This window comes from Lithobates pipiens, unplaced genomic scaffold (genome assembly GCF_037356315.1).
Source record: "Lithobates pipiens isolate NorthernLeopardFrog02 unplaced genomic scaffold, aLitPip1_a1.2 Scaffold_23, whole genome shotgun sequence".
Classification (NCBI taxonomy): domain Eukaryota; kingdom Metazoa; phylum Chordata; class Amphibia; order Anura; family Ranidae; genus Lithobates; species Lithobates pipiens.
This window is the reverse complement of record NW_027507785.1, coordinates 78125089-78152038: the sequence shown is the minus strand read 5'-3', so window position 1 is coordinate 78152038 and position 26950 is coordinate 78125089. Positions and strand designations below refer to the sequence as shown.

Here is a 26950-nt window from a genome sequence, read left to right as displayed (position 1 = left end):
GTCAATCAATCTTCAAGGCATACTATGTTTCAGCACCCAGTCACATGCAGGCAAACACAGGACACTAAAAATAAAGCAATCAGTGTTTGTGTGCTCTCTGCATTTAAAGCTTTACTTACAGATAGCAAAACGAAAGTGTTATTAATCAAAAGTACACATCAGAGATAAAAGTGACTGCGCTTGGTGACAACCAAACATTCCAGCTACTGGTTTTCTGTTATAAGCTCAGGAAAAACAAAACAAGCCCCTCAGTTTGCTGTGCTTGTCTGCAGTTTACAATAGCAGCCATTTTGGACGGTCATGAAAAGGAAACACCTTTATTCAGACCTGTTCAGCAGTGTGCTAAAACTGGAATTAAAACTTCTGTTTGTTATGGACAGATTGAAAAGTCAAAGAAGAACTTCAGTCCCCCTCTTGATTGTGGCTTTAGTCTACTCCACTGGCGTCACAATTTTCCACCACGCGGTGCATGTGTAGATGTGCCAAAGGGCTCGGCCTGGCCTCCGGTGAGTTGGCTGTATTCGCGCGCAAAAAAAAAAATGACTGGATAACACGCATACACGATCCCTCCCCATTTTAAGGGGGAAAAAGGTGTGCGTTATACTCCAATATGGTATATCAGTGATGGTGAACCTTGGCACCCCAGATGTTTTGGAACTGCATTTCCCATGATGCTCAAGTACACTGCAGAGGGGATGAGAATCATGGGAAATGTAGTTCCAAAACATCTGGGGTGCCAAGGTTCACCATCACTGCGGTATATTATAAAATAAATACACACACACACACACGTTGAAAGCCACGCCGACCCTTCAACATCCTCTAATCCAATTATTTGTCAGTGCAAGCAGGCACACTGTACATGAGTGGCAAGCCTGCTCTGAATTCATTGTTGCCACATCATCACAGGGAGCTGCATTAGGTGAACATCACTTAAAGGGGTTGTAAACCTTCCTGTTTTTTCACCTTAATGCATCCTATGTGAAACACCACCTGGCAGAGACCGGACCCCCCATTTTACTTACCTGAGCCCTGGAACTTGACCTGGCTGGGACGCGCTGTCTCTGCAGGGGGTTCTTGGCTCTTGATTGGATAGACTGATAGCAGCGCAGCCATTGGCTCCCACTGCTGTCAAATCCAATGACTCGGGCGCAGGGGCCGAGTCATACATTCAGTGGCTATGGGCGCCGAATGATGGACTCGGGAACGTGCCTGCAAGGCAACCACCTCAGGAGAGCACTTCTCCTAGGGGGATGTCTGATGTGGGGAGGCACCGCAAGAGCCGCCGGGGGACCCCGGAAGACGAGGATTGAGGCCACTCTGTGCAAAACCAATTACACAGGAGGAGGGAAGTATGTTTGTTATTTAAAAAAAATAAAAATTGACCCTTACAATCACTTTAAAGGCTCAAGTGGTATACGTAGGACTTTGCAGAGTCATCTTTAATTGCTGCAGCACATTTATTTAAATAGGAGGCCATGGTTTTGCACTTTATAAACGTGCAACAATTACTAAATTAATTACAATGTACACAATTATCCCGCTTGCATTTCCCCAACAAAAGTGACATTTTAATTTGTTTTGAACAAATTTTAAAGCCGTTAAAAAAATGCTTTTCCATTATAAAAGTTTTTTTATTTTTTTAAATAAACCTAGGGATATTCAAGTGAATTGACGCTTGAAATTGTACTGCTAATTACGTTTTCTAAAACAAAAGAAAGAAAAGAAACTCCAAAAACACATAACGGGTGGCTGTATTGATGGGAATCTCCTCGCCAGGACACACAAGACGAATTTTCCCAAACAAGGTTCCTGTACGGGTCATACAATTATAATGGTGATTCAATCTTGTGCAGCCAGTGAGGAGCGTTCCCGGTATTTGTGCAAACACCAACCCCACCAGACACTCGCTCAAAGTTATTCCTAGCTTCCGGATCTTTCCAAAAGCAGCTGCCCGGGGGCCTCAGTGTGATGTCTGTCAGCTCAGAGCAACGTGTTCAGTGCTGAGCCAGAGATTGCCTGGAGGAAGTCTCAGGATCCAAAATATAGCAGCCCAAATCTTCTTGTAGAACATTAAAAAGTGATGCACATGTCACAACAGTGCCAGGCCAGCTCCTGTTACAAATCTGGAAATTATAAATTTTTTTGTAAACAAACATTTAAGATAAATAGAAAAAGCATCAAAATTCTACAGGATGAAGCCACGTTAAAAACAGAATTCTAGATCAAACTAAAAAAAGATGCAATATTCAGCTTCAAGCCAAGATTTCCCCTGCAGTTGTTAATTCCTGCCACTAGATGTCCTCAATCTGATGCCTGGCATCATTCAACCCACTAACTGCAGGCCCCGATAGTCCTGGGCAATGAAAGAAGCCGCAGCACTGCGAGACGGTTATCTCTGTCACTCTGCGCTCTCCTCCTATCAGCATGCTTCTTGTCAGCACTGACTGGCTTTTTTAAATGGTCCTTCTCACATGCCAGCCCGATCACATGACCACTAACAACCAATCACTGATCACATGATCAGCAAGTCCATACCCCTTCCCCCATCTTAAAAGAGAAGTATGGGAATTTATTTTTTCCCATGAACATACTTAGAAAGGTGGATGCAGCATCTGTTCCCCATCTCCTCTGCACTGAGAACCGAGCCATCGAACACTGGCGATGGCTGCTCCCTGTCAATCAGCAACTCAACTGCTCTGCTACTCCACGCTCACTGGTGCGCTGAGCTGTGGAGAGGCGGGGAGCAGCCGTCTCAGCGGCTCGCTGGGAGGCTGAGATGGCCATCAGTCCAGGCATCTGGCGGATCCAGAGTCATGATGACCTGCACTGATCTGTGCGACGTCAGCAGACTTCAGACCGCTCTCTGCTGAAAATGGATCACAGGAGTGCAAAACGAACTGCTCTCCTGTGACCCTTTGGAGAAGTTCAGCCAAACAAGCTCAGGCTTCTCCTTAAACCTCTTGTCACCTATGTAATATGTGCAAAGTGAGTGGGCTTTAGCGCCCATGTGTTGCGCATAAATATCAACAGCTGAGGTTTTTGTGTTGAGAGCGTATTCGCTGTGCACCTCCAGCAAAGTGACCAAGCTGTCATAGACATGTCATGGTCTCTAGTCACAAATCAGAAGTTGGCAGGAAGGGCTCCTGATCATGTGACAGCCATCCACAGTGGTCATGTGCTCAGGAAGTCCATCTAGTGTGGGCCTAAAGACCCCCTTAAAGGGATGCCGGGGCTGGGCAGAGAAGGGATTAAGAAAAAGGACCCCACACTCTCACATAGAACTCAATTGGCTCTGACACTTGTAAAGCCAGAAAACAAACATAAAATTTGCCTTAAAGTGGTTCTAAAGTCAGCTTTTTGCCTTTACGTAATCTCTGCATTAAGGTAAAAAAACAACAGGCGTGCAGAACAAACTGCACTCCAGTGATCCACAGGAGAAGTACAGCCAACCAAGCATTGACTGTACTCCAATTCTCTCACCGCTCCATTGCCAATCCCCTCTCTGATCTCACAGGAGAGACTGAAGAGGGAGTGAGGGTGTGGTTTATCAGCACTGTGCGTCTATGGACCCACACAGCCTGGATCTGGAGAGTGCATGCACAGGTGTCACCATAGGTATACAGCTTGCTAAGGATAAGGAGGCACCTGGAGGAAAGAGGAGCAGGCAGTGCCCACTGGGGACTGCCAAAGTGGAGGTAAGGGACCACTCTGTGCAATATTGTTGTACAAAAGTAAGTAGCGTAGAACATCTTTATCTTAATTTTTTTTTTTTAAATAAACCTTTAGAATCATTTTAATAAATGTAAGCTGTGTATTTTAAATTAATTCAATGGGAATAGGTTAAGTTCCTCATTAACATACACACACACTAGGAACGTTTTTTTTTTTAAGACCTAATTCGCTTTAATAAATGACCATGCTATGAATGAACTTCAGTTTGAAATAAAGAAAGCACTAGAATAGATTTTCCTTTTCCAATCTCTTCCTTCATTCATCAAACCATGAAAAAAAAAAAAAAAAAAACTAAACCAACCTATTAAGCTTTTTGCAGACACAATGCATTAAGTCACAGATACGCACCTCTCCCTTATGAAGTAACTCAAGGCAAATGTACCGCTTCCCTCGCCGCTCGGGGCCCGGAATTAAGCTGGAAACACGGAGAGTAATAATGCATCAGCCTGGGGCCTCAATGAGACTACAGGCAGCCCTTGTTTTGCAATTTCAAGTCACTATTTTTTTTTTCTGCATCTCCAACAATAATAAGTTATTGCTCTCCCTAAGCCAGAAAATATGCACAGCATGCAAAGTGACTGCAGAACAGATTACACCCACATAGCTTTTCACAAAATGCGTAAAAAATGCGTATTCCCACCACGGAGGTAATTTTGGCGGTGTATTAAGTAGCTTTTCCGCCCCTTCCCATTTCCAATGGAATTAAATTACGTTTTCCTCCCCCCCTCCCCCCCTTCTTACTCTGACACAGGCATTTAAGGAGCCTTTGCATTTAAATCGCCAAGAAATCACATTACCGCTTCAGCCCCATTTCTGCAAAGCTCTTCTCTGTGATTTATGAAGCTCAGCAATCTCCTGTGACAAGTTCTGCTCCGAACGCACTGGACGCGTTATATGTATAGGTCAAAAGCCTGATCGCTACTTCCAGACAACGAGCTGACTGCTCGCTATTATTTTGATTTTTTTTTTTTTTTTTTTAAATCATCTCACATGATAGTTTGCAGGAGACGACATGCTGTAGAAATAAAGAGACACGTTGGTAGGATTTAGAAGCAAAAAATAAGCACTCTATTGCTATACACTGTGGAATGCAGGTGCCCAAATAAGCAGTTGTCGACTGTGCCAAACTGTACATATATTAACCTTATAGCTCATCCATAAACCGATTATTCCAATAAAAATAAAAAAAAAATTAAAAAAGTATGGTGGTCTCATTTAATTTTTTTTTTTTTTTTTTTTACACACTGCGGATTAAGATGCCCATATAGTCGGCAGCTGTTGATCGCACAAATCCACATAATATAACTGCTTAATCTATATTTGCCATCATATCCACGAAAACAAAAAACAAAAAAAAAAAAAAAACAGTACAAAACCATATTTTTATGTATTTTTTTCCTTTAATGCGGAGACCCCAGTTACACCCATACATGTGCATTCCTGCACCTCCCCAACATTCCTGAACATTTTCATAGAAAACAGAAGAAAAGGAGAGCTTAGACCAATGAAATTATTCATGTTCCATACCTGTGGAATCTCCATGGAAGCTGAAAATCTCTCTAGTAGACACTGAGCTGCTGCCCCGCTGCATTGTGAACAGCGGTCACTTGCTCTTGCGCTATTCAGGGAACACTTTGCATTTTCTCAATGAATGCAAAGTGTTCTGATTGAACGAGGTGGAGAGGTGGGGACGCCACCATTTTTGCCTAGTCCAATCAAATAATACTTCGCATTCATTGAGAAAATTTAAATTGTCCTCAGAATGGTGCCGAGCAAGGGACTTCCTGTGCTCAGTTAGTGGCAGTGCAGCCGCTCAACACAGTACATATAAGCCAGCGGCATTCACTGTAGTAGTGGCACCTACTGCTGAGACTTCCAGATCCATGATGAACCCACAGGCATGGCACATACAAATATGGGTCCAAACTTACATTGTAATTTCCAGCTTCCCTGGAGATCCCACGGGTATGGCACATACATACTTCTACTGGTCCAAGCTAGAAGCTGTAACTATGCTATACCTAAACTTCAGCTTTAACTTCATTTAAAAATTACAAAACACTTCAACTTAAAGTGGTTGTAAAGGCTGAAAGTTTTTGACCGTTATGAATTCTATGTATAAAGAAAAAAGCCTCCTTTGTGCCACAGCCCCTCAGCGCCCCCCTCCCCTAATACTTACCTGAGCCCGATTTTCCTCCAGCGATGCCATTGTGAATCACAGCCAGTAAGCCAATTAAGAGAGAGAAAGAGGGGGGGTGGGGGTGAATGGACATGCAGAGCTGAGGCTCATTAACAAGCCTGCTTTGGTGCCCCCATTGCAAGCTGCTTGTTCTGGGGGCACTCAGCAGGAAGGAGGGCCCAAGAGGGCTGGCGAGGGACCCGAGAAGAGGAGGATCAGGGCTGCCCTGTGCAAAACCACTGCACAGGGCAGGTAAGTATAACAGGTTTCTCTCTTTTTTTTAAAGAAAGCTTTTAATATAATTTGAATGCACTGCAGCGTGTAGCACATAGCAACTGCTTTCTAATTTGAGTTGCTCAATACAGATCAACACACCTGGTGTGAAGGAGTCCTTATAGAGCAAAAAATTCAACTTTAAAATAATTTTGAAAGTAATTACAATAATTTGAAGATTAGATGGGGACTGTTCTCTGTGGCAGCTGCATGCTTAGGAGCATATGGCAATGTACTGATCCAGTATAGACTATATAACCTCTGGACAGGACATGCAATACAAAGTCAATAGGCGGGTTATTTCAGCTTTATTGCAACAAAACCTGGGGGCACTTCATTCAGAACAGCTCCCAAGCGTTCACCCTGAACCTTAAATACTTGGTGAGTCAGTGACCTGGAACAAACAAGGGCATATCAGGTGTCAGGACAGATATGAATGCTCCAGTCGGGGGGTTTACACCTTCCAGAACCAGTCATGCTAAGACCTGTAGTTTAGTACCAAGGGGCAAACTTCTGCCATCTCAAATCTGCGTGGGACAATTAAACTATCACAGACTCCTATCCAAAACGAGAAGGGCAATCGGGACTAGATTGTCTGAGAGGAATTCCATACGTGGGCCCTGTTGAAAATTTGCACTGCGGTAAAAGCACCACAATGAAGTCGGTTTAAATGGCTCAGCATCACACGGGCAGAATGACAAAATGCATATTCAGCCAATTAAAATAAATACCAGGTCAGGTAAGATTTTTGTGCTTTGGAGGTAACTTCCCAGCCCTTCAAAGTAATATCAGCGCATAATATGAAGGTCTAATATGGCCATAAGTTAAGCTAAGAGAAAACCGTGTCACGTGTGAATATAAGATCCAAAAGTATTTGTAAAGTTGGTTGAGATCACTATGAAAAGGATGTGATAACTTGAATGTTTAAACCATAGCTAAACAAGAATAAAGTTGGTTGGTACACCTTAAAATTATTTCTTCAACCACCTTTTCTTACATTTTGATTTTAAGACATTGTAGTTTTGCCAATTTGACCTAAACTTAAAAAGTACCTTCACTCGCAAAAATTAGTTTTCCTACCTGTACTTCCCATGTGAAGTCTTAGATAAATTCTTCTACTCCAGCCCTGCCCCCAACATCCATTCTTGGCTAGACCAGAATGACATGCGTCTGCCCCTCCAGCCGCTTGTGGTATCCCCATCACATATTCCAGGAGACAGCAGGTGCAGGGACACATGGTGGCTGGTGGGCAGACCTAGCTGTAGGTCCTCAGGGGCGGGCTGACTACAGGAACCCAGAAGAGACAGCCAGCTCCCAATGACATCAGAGAAGATGACGACATATGACCTAGTCTATGGTAGTGGAGCAGCCAGTTGCTGTGGTTAAATGTTGGGAGTCGCTGGGCCAGCGAGTATATAAATTGAAGACAACCTTGCATAACAGATAGAGGAATAAAAAAAATAAACACTAATCTTGAGAATTGACCAGCAGCAGGTTTGCTATACGGGGTAAACAAGGTAGTAAATACCATGTCACTACCTCGCCCGCTGGATGAATAGGATGTTGTTTACTCATTGGCGACTTCCATTCACCAGTGTTTCGGTCCACAAGAGAGCAACATGTTCGCCCAGCGATTGAGTGACACACAGAAGCAGGTAAACACTTTCTCTACCCTTTTAAGCAATAATTTTTCAACTGGTGAGTAAGCATCATAAATAAGCAGCCACAAAATTGCAATAGGGAGTGTCAACCCGACATAGCCTTAGGTGTGCATTAGGGTGTCATTAAAACATAAAATAAAACACAATGGTGGTGCAAACATTTGGGAAAAACAAGCAATCAAATTTGATTTGTTCAGGATTGCCGTACCCAGTATACGCAACATCCCTATCCCTACTGGAAAAAGAAGGAACATTTGATATTTTGTGGCCGTTTCAGAAAACCATAATGGCTGCAGATTGAAAAGTAGACAACATTAAAGATGGCTTGTTAATCTTTTCTCTGTTAATTCATTTTTCTTAGGAAAAGTAGCATTTTCGCTTTAAGGCTCACAATAGATAAAATCTATTGTAATTATTCAGTAGGGAGAATAGGCAGACAGCAGTTCAAGGCAAAGATCTGGGTCTGCGACTGTCATCCTGCCTTCATAGACCAGCATACAATCGATGAATAACGTGAGCGGGGACAGAAATATATAGCCATCTTTATGGACAATGACAAATTTCACATGCACAGGGGGAATCACAGTCAACCCACCAATTTCTTCAATTCGACCATTCAATATTTCAAACTCAGGTTAAGTACACCAACAATATCTCAGGAGCTTACCCAATGACTAATGCTCACAGTTGGAATCAATAGGAATTACATTATTCACAGTATTCCGATGATACACAGAATTTGGATGGGGTACAAATGTTTCCAGATACATTTGCACTTAAATAAATCAGAGATGCATTTCTAAACAGAATTCATGAATGGCTTATCCGAGTCAGCGGGAAGAGAGATAAATACAAATATTCAATAGTTTTTCTTAATTCTAACTGCCCCGTTCTCAAAACAAAAATTGTAATACCATTGCAATAAAATTTCCACAACAAAAGCAAGGTGTAACTTTATTATTACAACACAGATCAAGCTTATTAAGGTGGATGTAGGATTTCAGCATTGTGTTCGGCACAAATCTATTTATCTTTAAAATTTATCTATTTTATTTGAAGGTTTATGAAACATCAAATGGACCGCTCTAGACTTCCTTGTGATAGGATCAGACCTTACTACTGAATTTCATGACACAAAACAATGTAGGTATTTTAGGATGTACTTCCTCATCATTCTCTTCAGGCAACTACAGCATGGAAAAGAAGAAAGGTAACAGCGCTCTCTGCAGGGACAACTCAATCCATACACCACGTCCACTCACAGGTGCCGAGGCTCAATGTGTCCCAACACACTCCAATGCAACAGTTGTAAGAAGAGCCGGCAACACTAATACTTGACGTGTCATTTATTGGTACATCAGAGTGACAGTAAAACAATAAAACTGACGCGTTTCGGCAATACGACTAAGGCTATTGCTGAAACGCGTCAGTTTGTTTTACTGTCACTCTGATGTACCAATAAACGACACTTCAAGGATTGCAGTGTTGCCAGCTCTTACTACTCTTCAGGCAACTACCCAGCTGATATTAAAACACTGCTAATTTTTTTAGAGAATGCAAAGTAAAAACACCCCTGTTTGCTGCCGTGAGCAAAGGTGAGTTATGCCATGAGAAAACCATTGCTGTCCCCCTCCTGTTACCTCCCAGTCTCTGCTGCAGGCAAAAGTGGGTTCTACCATTGGAGAACCACTGCTGTCCTCTCCTGACACATCCCAACCTCTGATGCAGACAAAGGCGGATTCTGCAATGGGATAACGATCGCTGTCCTCTTGACACATCTAGGTAGGGGAAAAATAGCTTTAACCTGCTCCTGTTTGTCATATATTGCTGAGGCTTGTTCTTACAAGCTACATAGACTTGGAATTTTGTGAAGTCTCCTCATTTTTAATTTTCTGTTTTCTACCTATACATATAAAAGGTTTATGTGACAAGCCTACAGGGTTGAAATCTGTCACCTGCAATTATCAACATATCCAAGTTATCTGGGTTCCATAACTCCACCCCTCTCAAACTTTTTACCCCAAAGGGAACCTTAAAATATATTTCTGCTCTCAGAGAACCCATGCTAAAAAATGAATTGGGGAATTGGGGGAGGGCAGTGGGAAGATTGCCCCTTTACATTTGTGATCAGTGGGAAGACTGCTCCTCTTACGCAGGTGGTAAGTGGGAAGATTGCTGCCCCTTATGTTAGTGGTCAGTGCAAAGATCCCCCCCCATACATCAGTGGTCAGTAAAGAGTGCCCCCTTACAGTGGTGTTCATTTAGAAGAATACCCCCTTACAGATAGCTAAAGAAGGCATTAGTATCAGATGCTGGCTCTGCCATTTGGCTTTGGACTCTGAAAAGGGTAGGCACCATCAGTTGGAGGTCATTCACAGCCCATGAAACCCCTAGCAATGTCTGGTGACCGCTAAAGTTCCATGAAACCCTGAGAATAGTTACCATTCATCAATTCCTTACCATAATTTAAGTCAAGTGGTCATTTTAAGTGTCTAAAAGTGTAATTAAACAGAGAAGTCAACAACCCAAAAAGAGAATTATTTTTTTCAGGCAGGAACTCTTCAAGTTGGTTCTCGCTATTCAATGGACAGACAATAGAAAAACTAAGTATGGTCAGAAATGCAAACATACAGCAAGGTGTCAAATAAGAGAAAACCATCACTTTAAATATGCAAACCTATTTTGTGCTCCTAAATTCACCTTTAATAACAAGGTATAATGAGAAAGGTTTGGCCACTTCCTGCAAATTGTGTATTGCCGTACAAGTTGCGGATTATTCCTGCTTTGTTACTAAGGGCTGTTGCACTTGGATTTGTCATGCTGAAAGTCTCTGCCTTAATCTTATATATCAGGGATATGCAATTAGCAGACCTCCAGCTGTTGCAAAACTACAAGTCCCATCATGCCTCTGCCTCTGAGTGTCATGCATGTGCAATGTCTCATGGGGCTTGTAGTTATCGGACCTCCAGCTGTTGCAGATCTCTGTTATACATGTTTCCAGCTCCTTCACATTGCAAAACAGTATTATACTTGGCATGAGCATACTATCACAGAGAAGTAAATGTTGAAGTTATTAACGCAAGAGCATGTATTTCCAAAGTCCAAGAGTACTGGTAGGTGAATTGCAAAGAGACCAACCAAGAGTAGGTAAATTTGGTCATCAATGCCTTATTCAAACATGATGGTTTATACCAATTATTTCACCCATTGGAAGTTCTACTTTTTAGACATACATTGATAACCAGGCAAAAACATTAAGTCAGATAGTTCCAACTTTTTGAGCTTCCCTTGCTCAAACTAAGCATGCCTTATTCCCAAAAGATCAGACCGATTAAAGAAACTGAATTGTGGTTAAAATTCTTAAATAGAAATTCTAGATCAGACAAACCCAAGGTCCTGTAGCTAGGAAGGATAACTAGCCTCAGCAGTATAGAACAATGAAGAGCAGGCTAAAGCCTTTTTGTGCCTAGATGGCTTTCTCAAGTCTAAGCATGGTCTCAGACAGGGGTGGACAAATTGTTATGAAGTTAGCATGGTGGTCAGTGATGAGGTGTGGTGGCCAAAATACCATCCTTACAGACAGCTAAAAAGTCATCAGTCTCAGATGTTGACTGTCATGTGGCTTTTGACTCAGAATTATAAAAGGCATCAGTTGAAGGTCAATCATTCACAGCCAAAGGAACTCCTAGCAACGTATGGCAAAACCCTAAAGTTCCAGAAAATCCTAAATTAATAGTTGCCATGATTATAATTCAACAATCCCTTACATTGATTTAGGACAAGTGATAGTTAAATGTCAGTAAAAGATAAATCAACAACACAAAAAAGAGAAAATTTATTTTTCTTCATCCTGCTGGAACTCAAGTTGGTTTGCTCTATTCAATACACAGACTATAGGAAACTTACAATGGTCAGAAAATCCAAATGAATGTTGTCAAATAAAATAAGACCATCATTAGCTCTCTGCAAACCTATTTTGCCCCTACCTAAATGGCTAAAAGTCTAGGCATGGTCTACAGCAAGGGTGGACAAACTTATGGAATCAGCAGCCAGCCAGTCTTTTTGAACCTAGGAGCCAGCTCCATTAACTAGAGAAAACCTCAAAAGTTAGGCACCAGCTGTAATTTCCAAGGAGCTTTGGCTACCTGGCTCCCGGACATAGGCAAAGGATCACAAGCCTAATAACGGGGGGTACGTTTGTTACATAAAGTTTTTAAAAGTGTTAAATCCTATTGTTAAAAAAATATGATATGGTTTCAAACAGAGGCTACTCTGGTTAAAAAAGTGTTTAACGTTTATATAAGATCAGGAGGTAGCAGCCATAACTAGGTTCCCGTCAAAGTACGGACAAAGCTAGGTCCCAAATTTGATCACCTGACTGCTTTCAAATACAAAGCCAATATTTAAGGACACCAAAGCAGCACCAACAATCTTCTTTGGCCTTGGCATCGTTTCAGCGGACATCTGTAAATGTCAAGGCTGAAATTTTTTTTTTAATCACACAAGGAGTCACGCAAAGTGCAAACAGAGTCCAAGAAGGATTTAAATCAGACCTGCTCACGAGGCTGTCACATTAAACCTGCATCACGGCTTGTTTTCCCTCAAGTGCTCCCAAAGAGACCCTACTAGATGTAATTACTGTACAATATCAGAGGCACAGAGAAGGACATCACTCAACGAACTGAAATGGAGAATAAATCAATAGAGAGATAAATGTTTCTTCTCAAGTGTGGCCACCCTATTTCAATGTAGATCATTTTGACCAGGGAAAAAACATTTGAGGGCAAGGCAAGCAACCCTGTGATTTGACTTTCAATGTGCATAAGCCAGATCAAGATTCTGAGATGTAAACTGGAGTACGCCCCACGACTGAACAACAGCTATCTAGTATCCAAGCTCAGGTGGTACAATGTTTCCAATGCAAACTATGAATGCTTTTCTGACTTCTGATACAAGACATGTCTTCACAAAATACATATTTGAAAATTTCTATTAAAAGTTGCAAAAAAAAAAAAATTAAAACTGGTATTCTGCTGCAAACAAAATTATGTAAATAGCATAAATACAAAGCCCAAAATTTGCTTGGAGGATCAATTTTTTAAAAGTAAAAAAAAGTTTACTAAGCCAGTAGGGCATTAAAACATAACCATAAAAAAAAAAAAAAAGTTAGAGACATAAAACTGCCTTCTAAGCAGAGCATATAAAAAACACACTAATAATAAATATAAATATATATATATATATATATATATATATATATATATATATATATATAAAGCCTTAAGACACGCAACTCTCTACTAAACAAGTAGACCATATAAACATAACCCAAATTCTTTTTTAAAGTGTTATGATACATAGCTGTCTGCTACAAAACTATAAAATGTACAAATAAAACCCAATATACCCTAAAAATACAAATTAAAAAAAAAAAAGGAAGCCTTAGACATAAAAACGGTCTACTAACCAAGCGAATCATTATAAAACATACAAATATAACCCAATATAGCCTAAAAAAATACAAATAACAAAGGGAAGCGAAGAAGCACTACAAGTACATGCAACGCACAGAAAATTAGCTCAGACAAACCCAAAATTTAAAGCCATATGGCAAAGTATACATATTTACTTTGCTACCAAATTAAAGACGAAAACCCGGGGTGGGGGTGGGGGGTCGGGGGGAATAATAAGTCAAGCCACTACATTGTTACACCTTTGAAAGCATTTCTGACTTTTGAGATTTTGCATTTTTAACGACTTAAAACAAAACAAAACATTTTTTTCTAGTAAGTTAGCAATTGTGAAACATATGTTCCTATCATGACCTAGAAAGTTAACAAAAATAAAAAAAAAACACCCTGACACTTTGCCAAGTTGCAGACCTTCGAGGCGAAGAGGACACACTGCACTATTGGAGTGTACCAGAGCACAGATCAATACAAAAACAGCCTTGCATACAAATCTCTTGCTCAATTCTGATATTTTTTCCATTAAAAAAAAATCACGCACAAAAATTTAATTTAAAAACGTGCACAATAAATTAAAACAGACAGAACACAGCAACATAAACACCAACAGCTACTGCTATAAATATATATATTTTGTATACTTTTCTTAAATTTTCTTGGCACGTGACTAGTTTAAACAATAAATGCCATTTTACTCATTTCTACGTTTGCTCTGAATAAAATGGATACACTTTTTTTCTTTTGCAAACTAATATAGTCTACAGACCTGGTTACAACACATTTTGTGGAAATCAGGAAAGATTTTAATAAGTCCAAGGCTATACAGAACAGCTCAGTAGTGCCTCCCCTGGTATCAAACAGTCACTACACATTAATTTGACGGTGCTGGAGTGACCTCCGTCTCCTGTCTGCTGAATTATTGCATTCATGGAGCACTTCATGTGCTTTTGCGGACATGAGAGCGTGGCGTTATCTCCCTCTTTGTGGCCGAAGAGCTGAATTACAGCGAAATCACCGAACTGACACCCAGTCAATGAGGCATCATTAGTGCAATTAAATACATACAGCCTGTAACTCGATACACCCAATGCAGCCAACATGTGTGCAGCTTGCACTTGTACAACATAGGAATGGCCAACTATCCTTTGATGTTAAGAGGCCAGCAAAGGAAATCCTTGTCTGTAAGGGACATGTTGTATCAATCACAGACTAGCAAATATGTAACAGCTTGTTGACTCTTTAGGTGCTGGACTGAGAACCACATGGGCATGCAATTTTTGGACAATGTGGAAGCAGGATTTAGAACTTTAAAAGGGGGGGGAGTCTGTAGAACTACCAAAAGGGTTCAAGGCACGAAAATAAGAGCGCATCTTTGCAGAGAATGTGCCATGGCCACTAGGCTTAGCACGGTTCTTTTAAGTTAAAGTGTATAGGTCACCCCAAATTGACACCCTACTCTGCACGGTTCCAGCCTTTTGCTTTAATTAGACGAGCACTGCACCAAAAAAAAAAAAAAAAGAAGCCACATAGCGGATTCCTAAAAGAGAGGGGGAGGGGGGAACACCAAATCCTACAAGGGATCTGTTCAATATTTCCTGCCTGGCAGAAGAGGCTGAGCTCCTGGAAGTCACCTCTAAACACACTTCCAGCCTGTGACAACGCCTGACACTGGGACGTGCTGCCAGTTGGGTAGTAGCAGTACGGAGTACATGCCTAGAAGCTTGCCAGCTACACCAGCCAGGAAGCGATAGAAGCCCTGGACGGAGGGTGGGCAATCAGCTAGCAGTGTTAGAAATCTCAAATGACAAAAAGATGGCATTAAATGAGTGTGCTCAGGCAACACGGAATAAGTCTGCATTCAGGAAACATGGCAGTTTATGGGCACAGGAGGTTTATCTAGATGTGATGGGCACCCATAGTCTACCTACAGAGAGGTAAAATGCATGGTAGACCTTGCTAGAGCTCAATGCAATAGCAATCAGATCAGTTATCCCAGGGTCTTGAGTTTTAGGTGAACAGTAAACCTTACGTATCATCTATAAATATTTAAATACAAATGTATAAATATTATACATCACAGGGAAACACAAGAAAGGGGTGGCTATAGTACGGGAGACTTTGGGCAGGCAGCAGAAAAAGAAGCATTCTGCTGGCTGGAAGGGATGTCTATGAATATGGAACTACAAGGAGCCCAACCGGGAAATAAAAGAGCAGCTCTGGAATGTGGACGGCAGGCAGGAAAAGGGCATTAGGGGCCCCTGGAAGGTGGTTATTAGTCCCATCAAGTCTCTGGGGACGGGCAACTAAAGGCCAGTGAGGGGCCAAGAGCACTGGGTCAACAAATGATCCATCAGCTCCAGGGCAATCCGCTCACCAGCCACCAAACCCAGGCAGGACCTCATGACTTACCAAGGTAACAGGAGAGGGCATTAGGAACGCCTGAGAAGCAGTTAAGAGTCCCATCAAACCCCTGGGAAGAGGCAACAATGGACCAGGGAACGAAGCATAGGGCAGACAAATGATCCATCAGCTCCAGAGCTAATTCCTCCATTCCACCTAACTCCTCCAGCTGCTCTTGACTTACAAGGGTAACAAAATATATAGGATTAGGAGGACCCTAGAAGGCAGCTAAGAGTCACATCAAAGGGGAGCAAGGGGTCAGGAAATGGGGTACAGGCTGGAGAAACGACCCATCGGCTTAAGGAACAGCTCCCCACCAACCACCCAACTCATCCAGGTTCTCTCGACTTACCAGGGAGGCAAGAGACAAGGGAAACTGCATTAAGGGCCCCCTGGATGGTGGGTATGAGTCTTGTCAAGCCTCTGGGAAGAACAACCAAAGGCCAAGGTAGACAAATGATCCATCAGGTCCAGGTCTACCTACCCACCCCACTCAGAGGTCTTCTTGCTCAAAGGCTCTCTCTCCACCACGCTCGTGCAGGTCTTCTTAATTTACCAACATACTGGGGACCCCTGGAAGGTGGCTAAAGTCCCATTATGTCCCCTTGAAGGAGCAGCCAAAGACCTGCAAGGGGCTACAGGGTAGTCAAATGATTCATCAGCTCGAGGTCTACCCACCACAATCATCTAGGGCTTCTTGCTCCAAAGCTATCTCCCTACCAACTCATCTAAGTCTTCTTGACTTCCTAGCAGATTGGGGGCCCCTAGAATGTGGCTAAAGTCCCATTGATTTCCCTTGAAATGGTAGCCGAAGGCCAGGGAACAGGGGCAGTGTTGCTAAATGATCCATCGGCTCAAAAGCTACCCCCCCCCCCCAACTCATCCATATTTCCTTGACAGGGTAGCAAAAGACAAGGGAAATTGTATTGGGGGCCACTGAAAGGCAGCTAGGAGTCCCAGAAAGCCCCTGGGAAGGACAGCAAGGGGCCACATGGTAGACAAATGATCCATCGGCTCAAAAGCCATCTACTCAAGTCATCCAGGTCTCCTTGACCTACCAGGGTTTCACAAGACATAGGAAATGGTATTGGGGCCCCTAAGAGTCCCAGCAAGCCCATGGAAAGGGTGCACAGGGTAGACAACGCTCGGCTCCAGGACTATCCCCCCCAGCCAGGACTTACCAGGGTAGCACAGGACATAGTGCAGGACCGAGGTTGAGATTTTCAGGAACAAGATCCACCAGCACGGCTGCAGTAGCCTCCGCATGACACCATGCACATTGAGGACCGGGGCAACTTGTTGACTGATGGGCCTCCCAGGCGACCAAAATGCCCCCAGAAGAGAGTGCGTTGGCGGCGGAGGGGGTGACCTTCTCGGGGGGGCTGTGGGCTCTGCTCACTGGGAGGGGAAGTTGGAGATCCGCGGAGAGCCCTGGATCTCATGCATGCAGCTCTTCTCCAGCAGGTCCGGGGTGGAGGACAGTCCGATCTCTAATCCTGGAGTGAGGAAGGGGGGTGGTGGTGGTGTAGTCCACACTAGTCCAGGCTGGGCTCCGGGTCTCCGGGCTGATCACACCTCGGCTGCCCGCTTTCCATTCTCCCATACAGGAAGTAACATGTGTGCCGAGCCAGCCGGAGACTTTAAAAGCTCGGAGAGGGAGAGAGAGCGCGGGAGCGCGCACACTGACACTGGGCGTCTAGCACGGCGCGCGCCCCCGACGCTCTTAAAGCCGCAGCGCCCGAATTCCTGGCAACAGCAGCAGCAGAAGAAGAGAAAGGAGGATTTTTTTTTTTTTTTTTTTTTTTAGACTATTGCCATTCACTTCCGAGGAGGAGGGGAGGGGGGCAACCAGGAGATGACTTGTGTCACTGAGGATTGGAAAGTATTAAAGCGCAGGAGATCGTGTAAGGGGGGGGGGGGGGGGGGTATTAGACCCTTGCCTGGAGAAGGGAGGTAAGTGAGAGAGAGAGGGTGATCAGTGCATGAGAGGGGGGGGGACTGCATCGAGAAGGGGGGATCAGTGCATTGGGGGGGGATTGCATCGAGAAGGGGGGATCAGTGCATAAAGAGGGGTGATCAGTGCATGGGGGTGGGACTGCATCGAGAAGGGGAGATCAGTGCATAAAGAGGGGTGATCAGTGCATGGGGGTGGGACTGCATCGAGAAGGGGAGATCAGTGCATAAAGAGGGGTGATCAGTGCATGGGGGTGGGACTGCATCGAGAAGGGGAGATCAGTGCATAAAGAGGGGTGATCAGTGCATGGGGGGGGATTGCATCGAGAAGGGGGATCAGTGCATAAAGAGGGATGATCAGTGCATGTGGGGGGGATTGCATCGAGAAGGGGGGGTCAGTGCATGAGAAGGGGGATCAGTGCATAAAGAAGGGGTGATCAGTGCATGGGGGGATTGCATCGAGAAGGGGGATCAGTGCATAAGAGGGGGGCGATCAGTGCATGAAGGGGGAGGGGGTGATCAGTGCATGTGGGGGGTGAGAATTGCATGGAGAAGGGGGGATCAGTGCATGAAAAGGGGGTGATCAGTGCATGAAAGTGGGGGTGATCAGTGCATGGAGGGGGGATCAGTGCATAAGGTGGGTGATCAGTGCATGAAGGAGGGGATGGGGGATGATCAGTGCACAAAGGGGGCTGATCAGTGCATGAAGGAGGGGGGGGGGGGGGGGCTGATCAGTGGCTGTGTGAATGGATCACTGTCATTTCCCCAGACACAGAGCTCATCTCACACCCTCCACAGCTCACTCCATGCAAGATAAGAGGCAGGAGCTAATCAGAGACTCTGACTGTCCCCTGTCACCTGCACCCATCTCCCTCCTTCATATCTTCTGCTGCTCCTCTCATCTCTCTCTCTCTCTCTCTCTCTCTCTCTCTCTCTCTCTCTCTCTCTCTCTCTCTCTCTCTCTCTCTCTCTCTCTCTCTCTCTCTCTCTCTCTCTCTCTGCTGCTCTATTCTGTATATGTGCTCACAGCTCTCATCTGTCTGCCCACAATCCTACAGACACTCTATTAACTGATGACTGCTACTCTGATATATTCTGTACCTTCCCCTCTATAAGAGATCTGTTCTACGCTCTGATCATATGCATTCTCTATACACCGTGTCCATTCATCCTGGATATTCTGTATCTGTCCTTTATAGGAGAGATCCATTCTACTTCTAATGTTATATATTCTATGTACACTGTGTGTTTTCATCTTGTATATTCTGTATCTGTGGTTTGTATGACATATCTATTCTACTTTCTGATCTTGTATAGTCCATGTACTCCAGGTCTATTCCTCTTGTATATTCTGCACCTTCCCCTCGCTATAAGCGATTGTAGTCTACTTCTGATCATATATTCTATAATCACAGTGTCTAGTCATCCAGGATATTCTGTACATTCCCCTCTATATGAGAGCTATTCTAATTTTCATCCTATATATGCTATATACTCTGTGTCTATTCCGTCCTGCATATTCTGTACCTTCCCCTCTCTAGGTATACAACAGATCTATTCCACTCCCTGATCCTATATATTCTATAGGTACACTGATTGTATTCACTATGCATCTATCCCCTATATGAGATCTATTCTATTTTTGATTCTATATATTCTTTCTTTTCTGTATTCTGTGTCTGTCCTCTATATATCTATTCTACTTTCTGGTCCTGTATATTTTGTACACACTATATCCATCCTATATATTCTGTATACACTGGGACTATCCATCCTTGATATTCTTTATCTGATCTCTCTCTATTCTGCCCTCTATATGAGATCTATTCTAATTGATGATCTATTCTATATACACAGTACTTACTCTATTCTGCGTCTGTCCTCTATATAAGATATCTATTCATATTTCTGGTCCAATCTATTCTATATACACTGTGCCCATTCACTGTGTTTATTCTGTATGCTCTCTGCTCTGCCTTCTACTTGTGATAGCCATTCTGTATTCCGCTCTATATATTCTATATACACTGTTCTTATTCCTCCTGTATATTTTGTGTCTGTTGTATCCCCTGCCATCTGTAGTAGATATCCATTTTATGTTCTGCTTCTATCTGGTCTGTATACACAATACCTATTCTTCCTATATATCCTGCATCTGATCTGTCCGCTGACATATCATGTTTCTATGCTACCCTTTACTACTTTATATTCTATATGTACTGTACTTTTTCCTTTTGTATATTCTGTATCTGCTTGGTTTGTTATATATTGTTTCCACTTTCTGCCTGTTGATGTTCCATACTTACTGCACTTATTCCTCCTGTATGCTTTGCATCTGCTGTATCCGCTAATCTTTATATGAGATATCTATTCTACTTTCTGCTTCTACATAGTCTACAATCACTGAACATTCTGTATATGTTTTATCTGCTTCCCTTAATAATATATATGTACAGTGTTTACTCCTCTATATTCAGTATCTACTGTAACTATTATATATTCTGTAACTACTGTAACTCCTATATATTCTATACATATTGTATTTATCTTATATCTGCTGTATTCACCACCTCTATGTATTCTACATATATGAGTGGAAAATAACAGTGTCTAAAATGTTTCCATCAAACTCCTCCAAAATACTCAATATGTAATGTATGCAGCGTTCTTGTTCACTGTGTATTGTAGATCCTTACTCTATATCTAAAGCTATGTTTTATATTTTACATATTCACCACCCCGTGTGCCCTACACTATATCCGCATCGTCCATATACTGTATATATCGCCATTTATGTAAATTGTATTCCCTGCCCATTACATTATGTTCCTGATGCATTCAATGGGGCTTTTTTTCTGTATTCAGTGCTTCTGTGTATTTTCTACTTACCATATGGTGTGTTCTGTATTCAATGCCCCTAACTATATCTAATGTAATGACTATTTGGCTGAATATGTTGTAACTCTGTATTTTGTACCTAATGCATTTACTGCCCTTCTGCATTCTATATGCGTTGCAGTCACAGCCCTTCTATAGTCTACATATACTGTACTCCAGTTCTGTGGTTTACATCTACTCTATTCACTGCCTTCTGTAGTCTACATTTACTGTATTTACTGCTATTATATGGTCTACATTTACTGTATGGACTGCCCTTCTATAGTCGACACCTTCTCTAAACACTGCCCTTCTATAATCTACATTTACCATATTCACTGCCTTTCTATAGTCTATATTTACCCAATTCACTGCCCTTCTATAGTCTGCATTTACCATAGTCCCTGCCCTTCTATAGTTTACATTTACCGTATTCGCTGCTGTTCTATAGTCTAAATTTACCATAGTCACTGCCCTTCTATACTCTACATTTACCCTATTCACTGCCCTTCTATAGTCTACACCAGGGGTCTCCAAACTATGGCCCTCCAGTTATTCAGGAACTACAATTCCCATCATGCCTACGCCTGACTGTGAATGTCAGAGTTTTACAATGCCTCATAGGATGTGTAGTTCCGCAACAGCTGGAGGACCAAAGTTTGGAGATCCCGGTTCTACACCTTCTGTAAACACTTCCCTTCTATAGTCTACATTTACCGTATTCCCTGACCTTCTAGTCTACATTTACCATATGCCCTGACCTTCTATAATCTACATTTACCGTAATCACTGACCTCCTATAGTCTACACCAGTGATGGCAAACCTTGGCACCCCAGATGTTTTGGAACTACATTTCCCATGATGCTCAAATACACTGCAGAGTACATGAGCATCATGGGAAATGTAGTTCCAAAACATCTGGGGTGCCAAGGTTCGCCATCACTGGTCTACACCTTTTCTAAACACTGCCCTTCTATAGTCTACATTAACCACATTCACTGCCTTTTTATAGTCTATGCCTGCTGTCTTCACTGACGTTCTATAGTCGACACCAGCCTTTTTCAACCTTCCTACCCCAGAAGAGCCCCTAAAATAATTTTAAGGTCTCAGGAAACTCTTAGGCCGCGTACACACGCGCGGACTGTTCGCCCAACTTTGTCCGTCCAACAGTTTCGGCAAACAGTCCGCTCAAACTTAGCATGGACGGACATGCCCACACACGACGAACGAACAGTTTGCTGAAACCGTGCGCGATGACGTGAACGGCACGTACGACGGGACGAAAAATACGACGTCCTATACACTGCATTATAACTTTCGGCGTGTAAATCCTTTCTGAGCATGCGCGGAACTTAGTTTGACGAACAAGCCTACACACGGGCGGACTGTTCGCTCAAACAAGGTTTCAGCGGACAGTTTTACGGAATTTCCGAAAAACCTTGTTCGTCAAACTGTCCGCTGAAACTGTCCGCTGAAAGCCCACACACGAGCGGACTGTCCGCCCAAACACTGTTCAGCGGACAAAGTTGGGCGAACAGTCCGCCCGTGTGTACGCGGCCTTACATAAACCAATTTATTGGGAGTCCATGAGAAAAATACTCCCAACATTTGTTGTCTGTGAGAAGAATGTTCCTTACATTTGTGGTCAGTAGGAAGAATGTTTACCTTAAAGTGGTGGTAAAAATATCATTGGTTTAGTGCTGATGGCTTTGCCAAGTGGTGTTGGCCCTGGAACAACAAAGGCACCATCAAATTAAAAGTCAATCAGCCACAGCTTAAAGTGGTTGTAAACCCTTACAAACCACTTTGACCTACAGGTAAGCCTAGATTAAGGCTTACCTGTAGGTCCAAGAAATATCTCCTAAACCTATATGGTTTAGGAGATATTTGCCCGAAGACAGGCACCGCTGTCTACGGCGCATGCGCCGTAGACAGCGGCGCGCAGGCGCACTGAGCGCGGCATTTCCAACAACGGAGCTGCCGCGTGTGTCGGCTCCCGTGCGCATGTGCGGGAGTGACGTCATCGCGGCTCCGCCGAATGACAGCGGCGGAGCTGCGAGACCCCACCGAAAAGATGGATGCGCCGGACTACAGGGGACAGCGGTGACATCGCTGGCTCCTGTGTCAGGTAAGTGACACATAATGGGCTACTATGCAATGCATAGTAGTCCATTATGCTTTGCCTTTGCAGGGAATGAAAGAGGAAGTAAACCCATCAGGGTTTACTTCCTCTTTAAGGAACCCCCTAACAACTTTTGAAGGAACCCTAGAATTCCACAGAACCCTGGTTGAGAATGACTTGTCTAAACCTAATGTATATACTGTTATGCAATAGTCTACATGTACTGTATTCACTGCCATTTTATAGTCTACATGTACTGTATTCACTACCTATCTATAGTCAAACATCTAAAGGAACCCCTAAAACATTTTCAGGTCTCAGGGACCCCTTACTAAAACCAATTAATTGGGAGGCAATGAAGACAATGCCCCTTGCATTGGTGGTCAGTGGGAAGAATACCAAAATATAATTGAGCCATGATGCTGGTTATGCCAGTTGGCTTCGGCCCTGGAACTATAGAGGTGCCCTCACCTAGGGGGTCAATCAGTCACAACTGAAAGAATACCAACCCCTGAAGGAACCCTAGGGTTCCACACGAAACCCTGGTTGGTGTATATCTACTGTATTCACTGACCTTCTGTATTCTACACGTATTGTATTTATTTAATCCATATCCGCTATATTCACTCTTCTTCTGTTTTCTATATGGGCTGTATTTACTGCATTTCTATAGTCTACATCCACAGTATTCACTGTCATGTTTTCTACATTGGCTGCATTTACTACATTTCTACAGTCTAGGATACAGCTACTCTATTCGCTGCTCTTCTATAGTCTACTCTACAGTACATGTTCGGTGTTTGCTGCTCTTCTACAGTCTACAACTACTGCATACACTGACTTCTATATTACTCTATACACTAATGTTTCTATAGCCTATATATCTGCTGTATACACTGCCATTATATATTATATGCCTACTGTACTCACTCCCAAATCTATAGTCCGCATTGGCTGTATTCACTGACTTTTTATGGTCCGATCTACTATAGTCACTGCACTTCCGTAATCGATGTCTAAAAGATCCACTACCTATCTTCATATTTTGGATATATGGTGCCCACTTCATGTCTTTTTTGTATGTATAAATAGATGAAAAGCATAAGGGTCAGTGAAAAAAAAAGGAATTGATGACTCATTCCCCCCACCTTTTAAAATAAATAATTATCCACTTTACGGAAAGTCCAGTCATCATCTTCTGTGCATTAAAAAATATGGATTAATTTTGGTTTCAAATCAGTTTTGACCTTTTAAATAACCACTATATTTAAATAGCCCGTAATTGTCTTTATATCCACTGTATTCACCGTTCTTGTATATTGTGTTCATTGGCCACCAAGCCTTTGGCTGTAAGGCGTTTTGGGAAGCAATGAGGCTGTACAACTATGAGGTAGGAGAAAGTAAAAAATAAAGGACTTTAGGCGTGTTGCTTCACCAAAGTCAGTGTTCTCATTTATAACATAGTAGGTAAAACTTGTTTATACTTGTGTGTCTACTTGAATGGGGTGCCTGGCGTCCCACACTTCCACCCCTAATCTGTGTGAGTTAAAAGAGTGAAAGTGATGAGAGTGGCAGGGCAGGCTCCAGAAGGGCTGGATGTGAGCCATAGATAAATAGTTGTGGGTTTTAATTGTTACATTGTACATGGCACTAACATGGAAAGACGGGGGTCTAATGTTATTTCTATGTTATTAATTTAAAGTGGTAGTATGGTCAATTTTTTAACTTTTACCTACAGGAAAGCCTATAATAAGGCTTACCTGTAGGTAAAAATAATATCTCCTAAACCTGTACGGTTTAGGAGATATTCCCCTCGGTATGCGCCGCTGACTGCAGCGGCGCATGCACACAAGGGGGTTCTCTCCATGAAAATCCGGCAGCGCTCGTGCGGCCGGACTGAAATCTCCCGCGCGCACGCGCGGGAGTGACGATATCGCGGCTCCGGCCACTCACAGCGCCGGAGCCGCGATACCCGGAAGAGACGCCGAGGGAGCATGTCGGCTCCCTCGGCGTGGATCGGGCCAGATGTGGGAGCCTCGTTCTAAGGTAAGTATTTCATAATGAGCTAGTATGCGGTGCATACTAGCTCATTATGCATTTTGCTTTGCAGGTTTAAAAAAAAATAAATAAAAAAATTGCGGGTTTACTACCGCTTTAAAGAGGCACTATTGCCTTGCCTATGCAGGGTAAATTGAAGCTGGAGCTAAAACCACTGCTGTTGGTGACCAGTCACTCCCTTGGTCAAGTAATAGAGATGGGGCCTAGCAATTAGTTGGGAGGTCTCAACACTGTCACGGGGGAGGAGGTCAAATGCTCCCCTATACATAGCGCTAGGTAGTGTTGCCAGCTGCATGGAAGAGCAGACACTGTCATTTTGTCCTGTATGGCAAGGTGAAAATCTGGTGTTAATGGTAAACTGATGACAGTCTGAATTCATTTTTATATGTAGAGGTAATTCTCCTTTAAGGAGCATGGTGTATGGGGACCAGGTTATGGTGATTGGCCACTGCCTCTATGATCACACAGGATGAATTGTTCATCATATGTTCTGTTCTTGGGTGTTGAGTTAGCATCACCTAGTACAAACAGTCATCTAGTTTGGCGATTCCTTTTTAATCTTTGGTTAAGATTGTTATATATAGCCAACATGTTTCAAGGGAAAGGCCTCTTCCCTCTTTAGGTCTTAAGCATATAAATCGTAACTACAGTATCTCATGAAAACGAGTACAACCCTCACATTTTTGTAAACTACAGCTCATTGAGGGAACCATGAATGCCAACATGTACTGTGACATACTGAAGCAGAGCATGATCCCTTCCCTTCGGAGACTGGGCCACAGGGCAGTATTGCAACATGATCATAACCCCAAACACACCTCCAAGATGACCACTGCCTTGCTTAAGAAGCTGAGGGTAAAGGTGATGGATTGGCCAAGCATGTCTGCAGACCTAAACCCTATTGAGCATCTGAGGGACATCCGCAAATGGAAGGTGGAGGAGTGCAAGGTCTCTAACATCCACAAGATCTGTGATGTCATCATTGAGAAGTTGAAGAGGACTCCGGTGGCAACCTGTGAAGCTCTGGTGAACTCCATGCCCAAGGGTTAAGGCAGTGCTGGAAAATAATGGTGGCCACACAAAATATTGACACTTTGGGCCCAATTTGGACATTTTCACTTAGGGGTGTACTCACTTTTGTTGCCAGCAGTTAAGACATTAATGGCTGTGTGTTGAGTTATTTTGAGGGGACAGCAAATTTACACTGTTATACAAGCTGTACACTCACTACTTTAAATTGTAGAAAAGTGTAATCTCCCCAGTGTTGTCACATGAAAAGATATAATAAAATATTTACAAAAATTTGAGGGGTGTACTCACCTTTGTGAGATACTGTATAGCTGGATGAATTTTGCTTAAAGCCTGGTATAATGCTGAAGGGTGTGGACGACCAGGGCCAAAAACCACTTGGCAAAGCCAGCAGCATCCCAGATTCCAAGAATAAATTGCCACAAATTTGTGGCAGTGTTGAAGTGTAAGTCTGTTAACTTGCTGCACATTTTCACTGACCAGTTGTACACTTGCAGAGCATTTGAAGCACAAGTTCTAGTTGGCACTTTTCCCAATTTATAGCGAATTCACATTGGCAAATCTCTAGCAAGGAAAAAGTTGCAGTGGTAAGTCTACAGCAAGAGCTCTGCAAGTCTACAGCAGTGGTTATACACCCTCTCCTCAAGTACCCCCAACAGGCCATGTTTGCAGGTTTTATTTTATCTTGCACATGTGCTTTAAATCAGAGTCAATGGATTGGTATTTTGGACAGCTATTTTATCCAAGAGAAATTTCCAAAAGATGGCCTGTTGGGCAGAGGCGGCCCATCCATTAGGGGTGCACGGGTGCTGCCCTCCCATCCATGCATCCAGCCCCATGATCTACATATAGGGTGCCGGACCATGGATTACTCCAATGGGGGGGTGGAAGCACGTGAGAGAGCAGAGGCTCTATAGAGCCCCGTACACACGAGAGGACTTATGTCCGACAGACTTCCCGAAGGAGTTCCGTCGGAGTTCTGCCGGAGTTCCGACGGAGTTCTGACGGACTTTCCGAATGAGCGGACTTGGCCACACACAATCACACTAAACTCCGACGGATTCGAACGTGATGACGTACGACTGGATTCGAATACGGAAGTTCATAGCCAGTAGCCAATAGCTGCCCTAGCGTCGGTTTTAGTCCGTGGGAATAGCACACACACGAGCAGAGTTTTCGAAGGGACCCGGGTCC

General features: G+C 43.2%; 1 protein-coding gene across 2 annotated transcripts in view; it reads right to left on the bottom strand.

The window, feature by feature from the left end:
• The window catches only part of PTPRG (protein tyrosine phosphatase receptor type G), a 727870-nt gene extending 710484 nt beyond the window's left edge, over window positions 1-17386 (bottom strand). For both annotated transcript variants that reach the window (XM_077451904.1, XM_077451902.1), the window contains exon 1: window positions 16898-17386. In XM_077451904.1, the coding sequence (XP_077308030.1) occupies window positions 16898-16982 (85 nt within the window). In that variant the 5' untranslated portion in view covers window positions 16983-17386. The remainder of the gene's footprint in view (window positions 1-16897) is intronic.
• Window positions 17387-26950: the final 9564 nt, after the last annotated feature.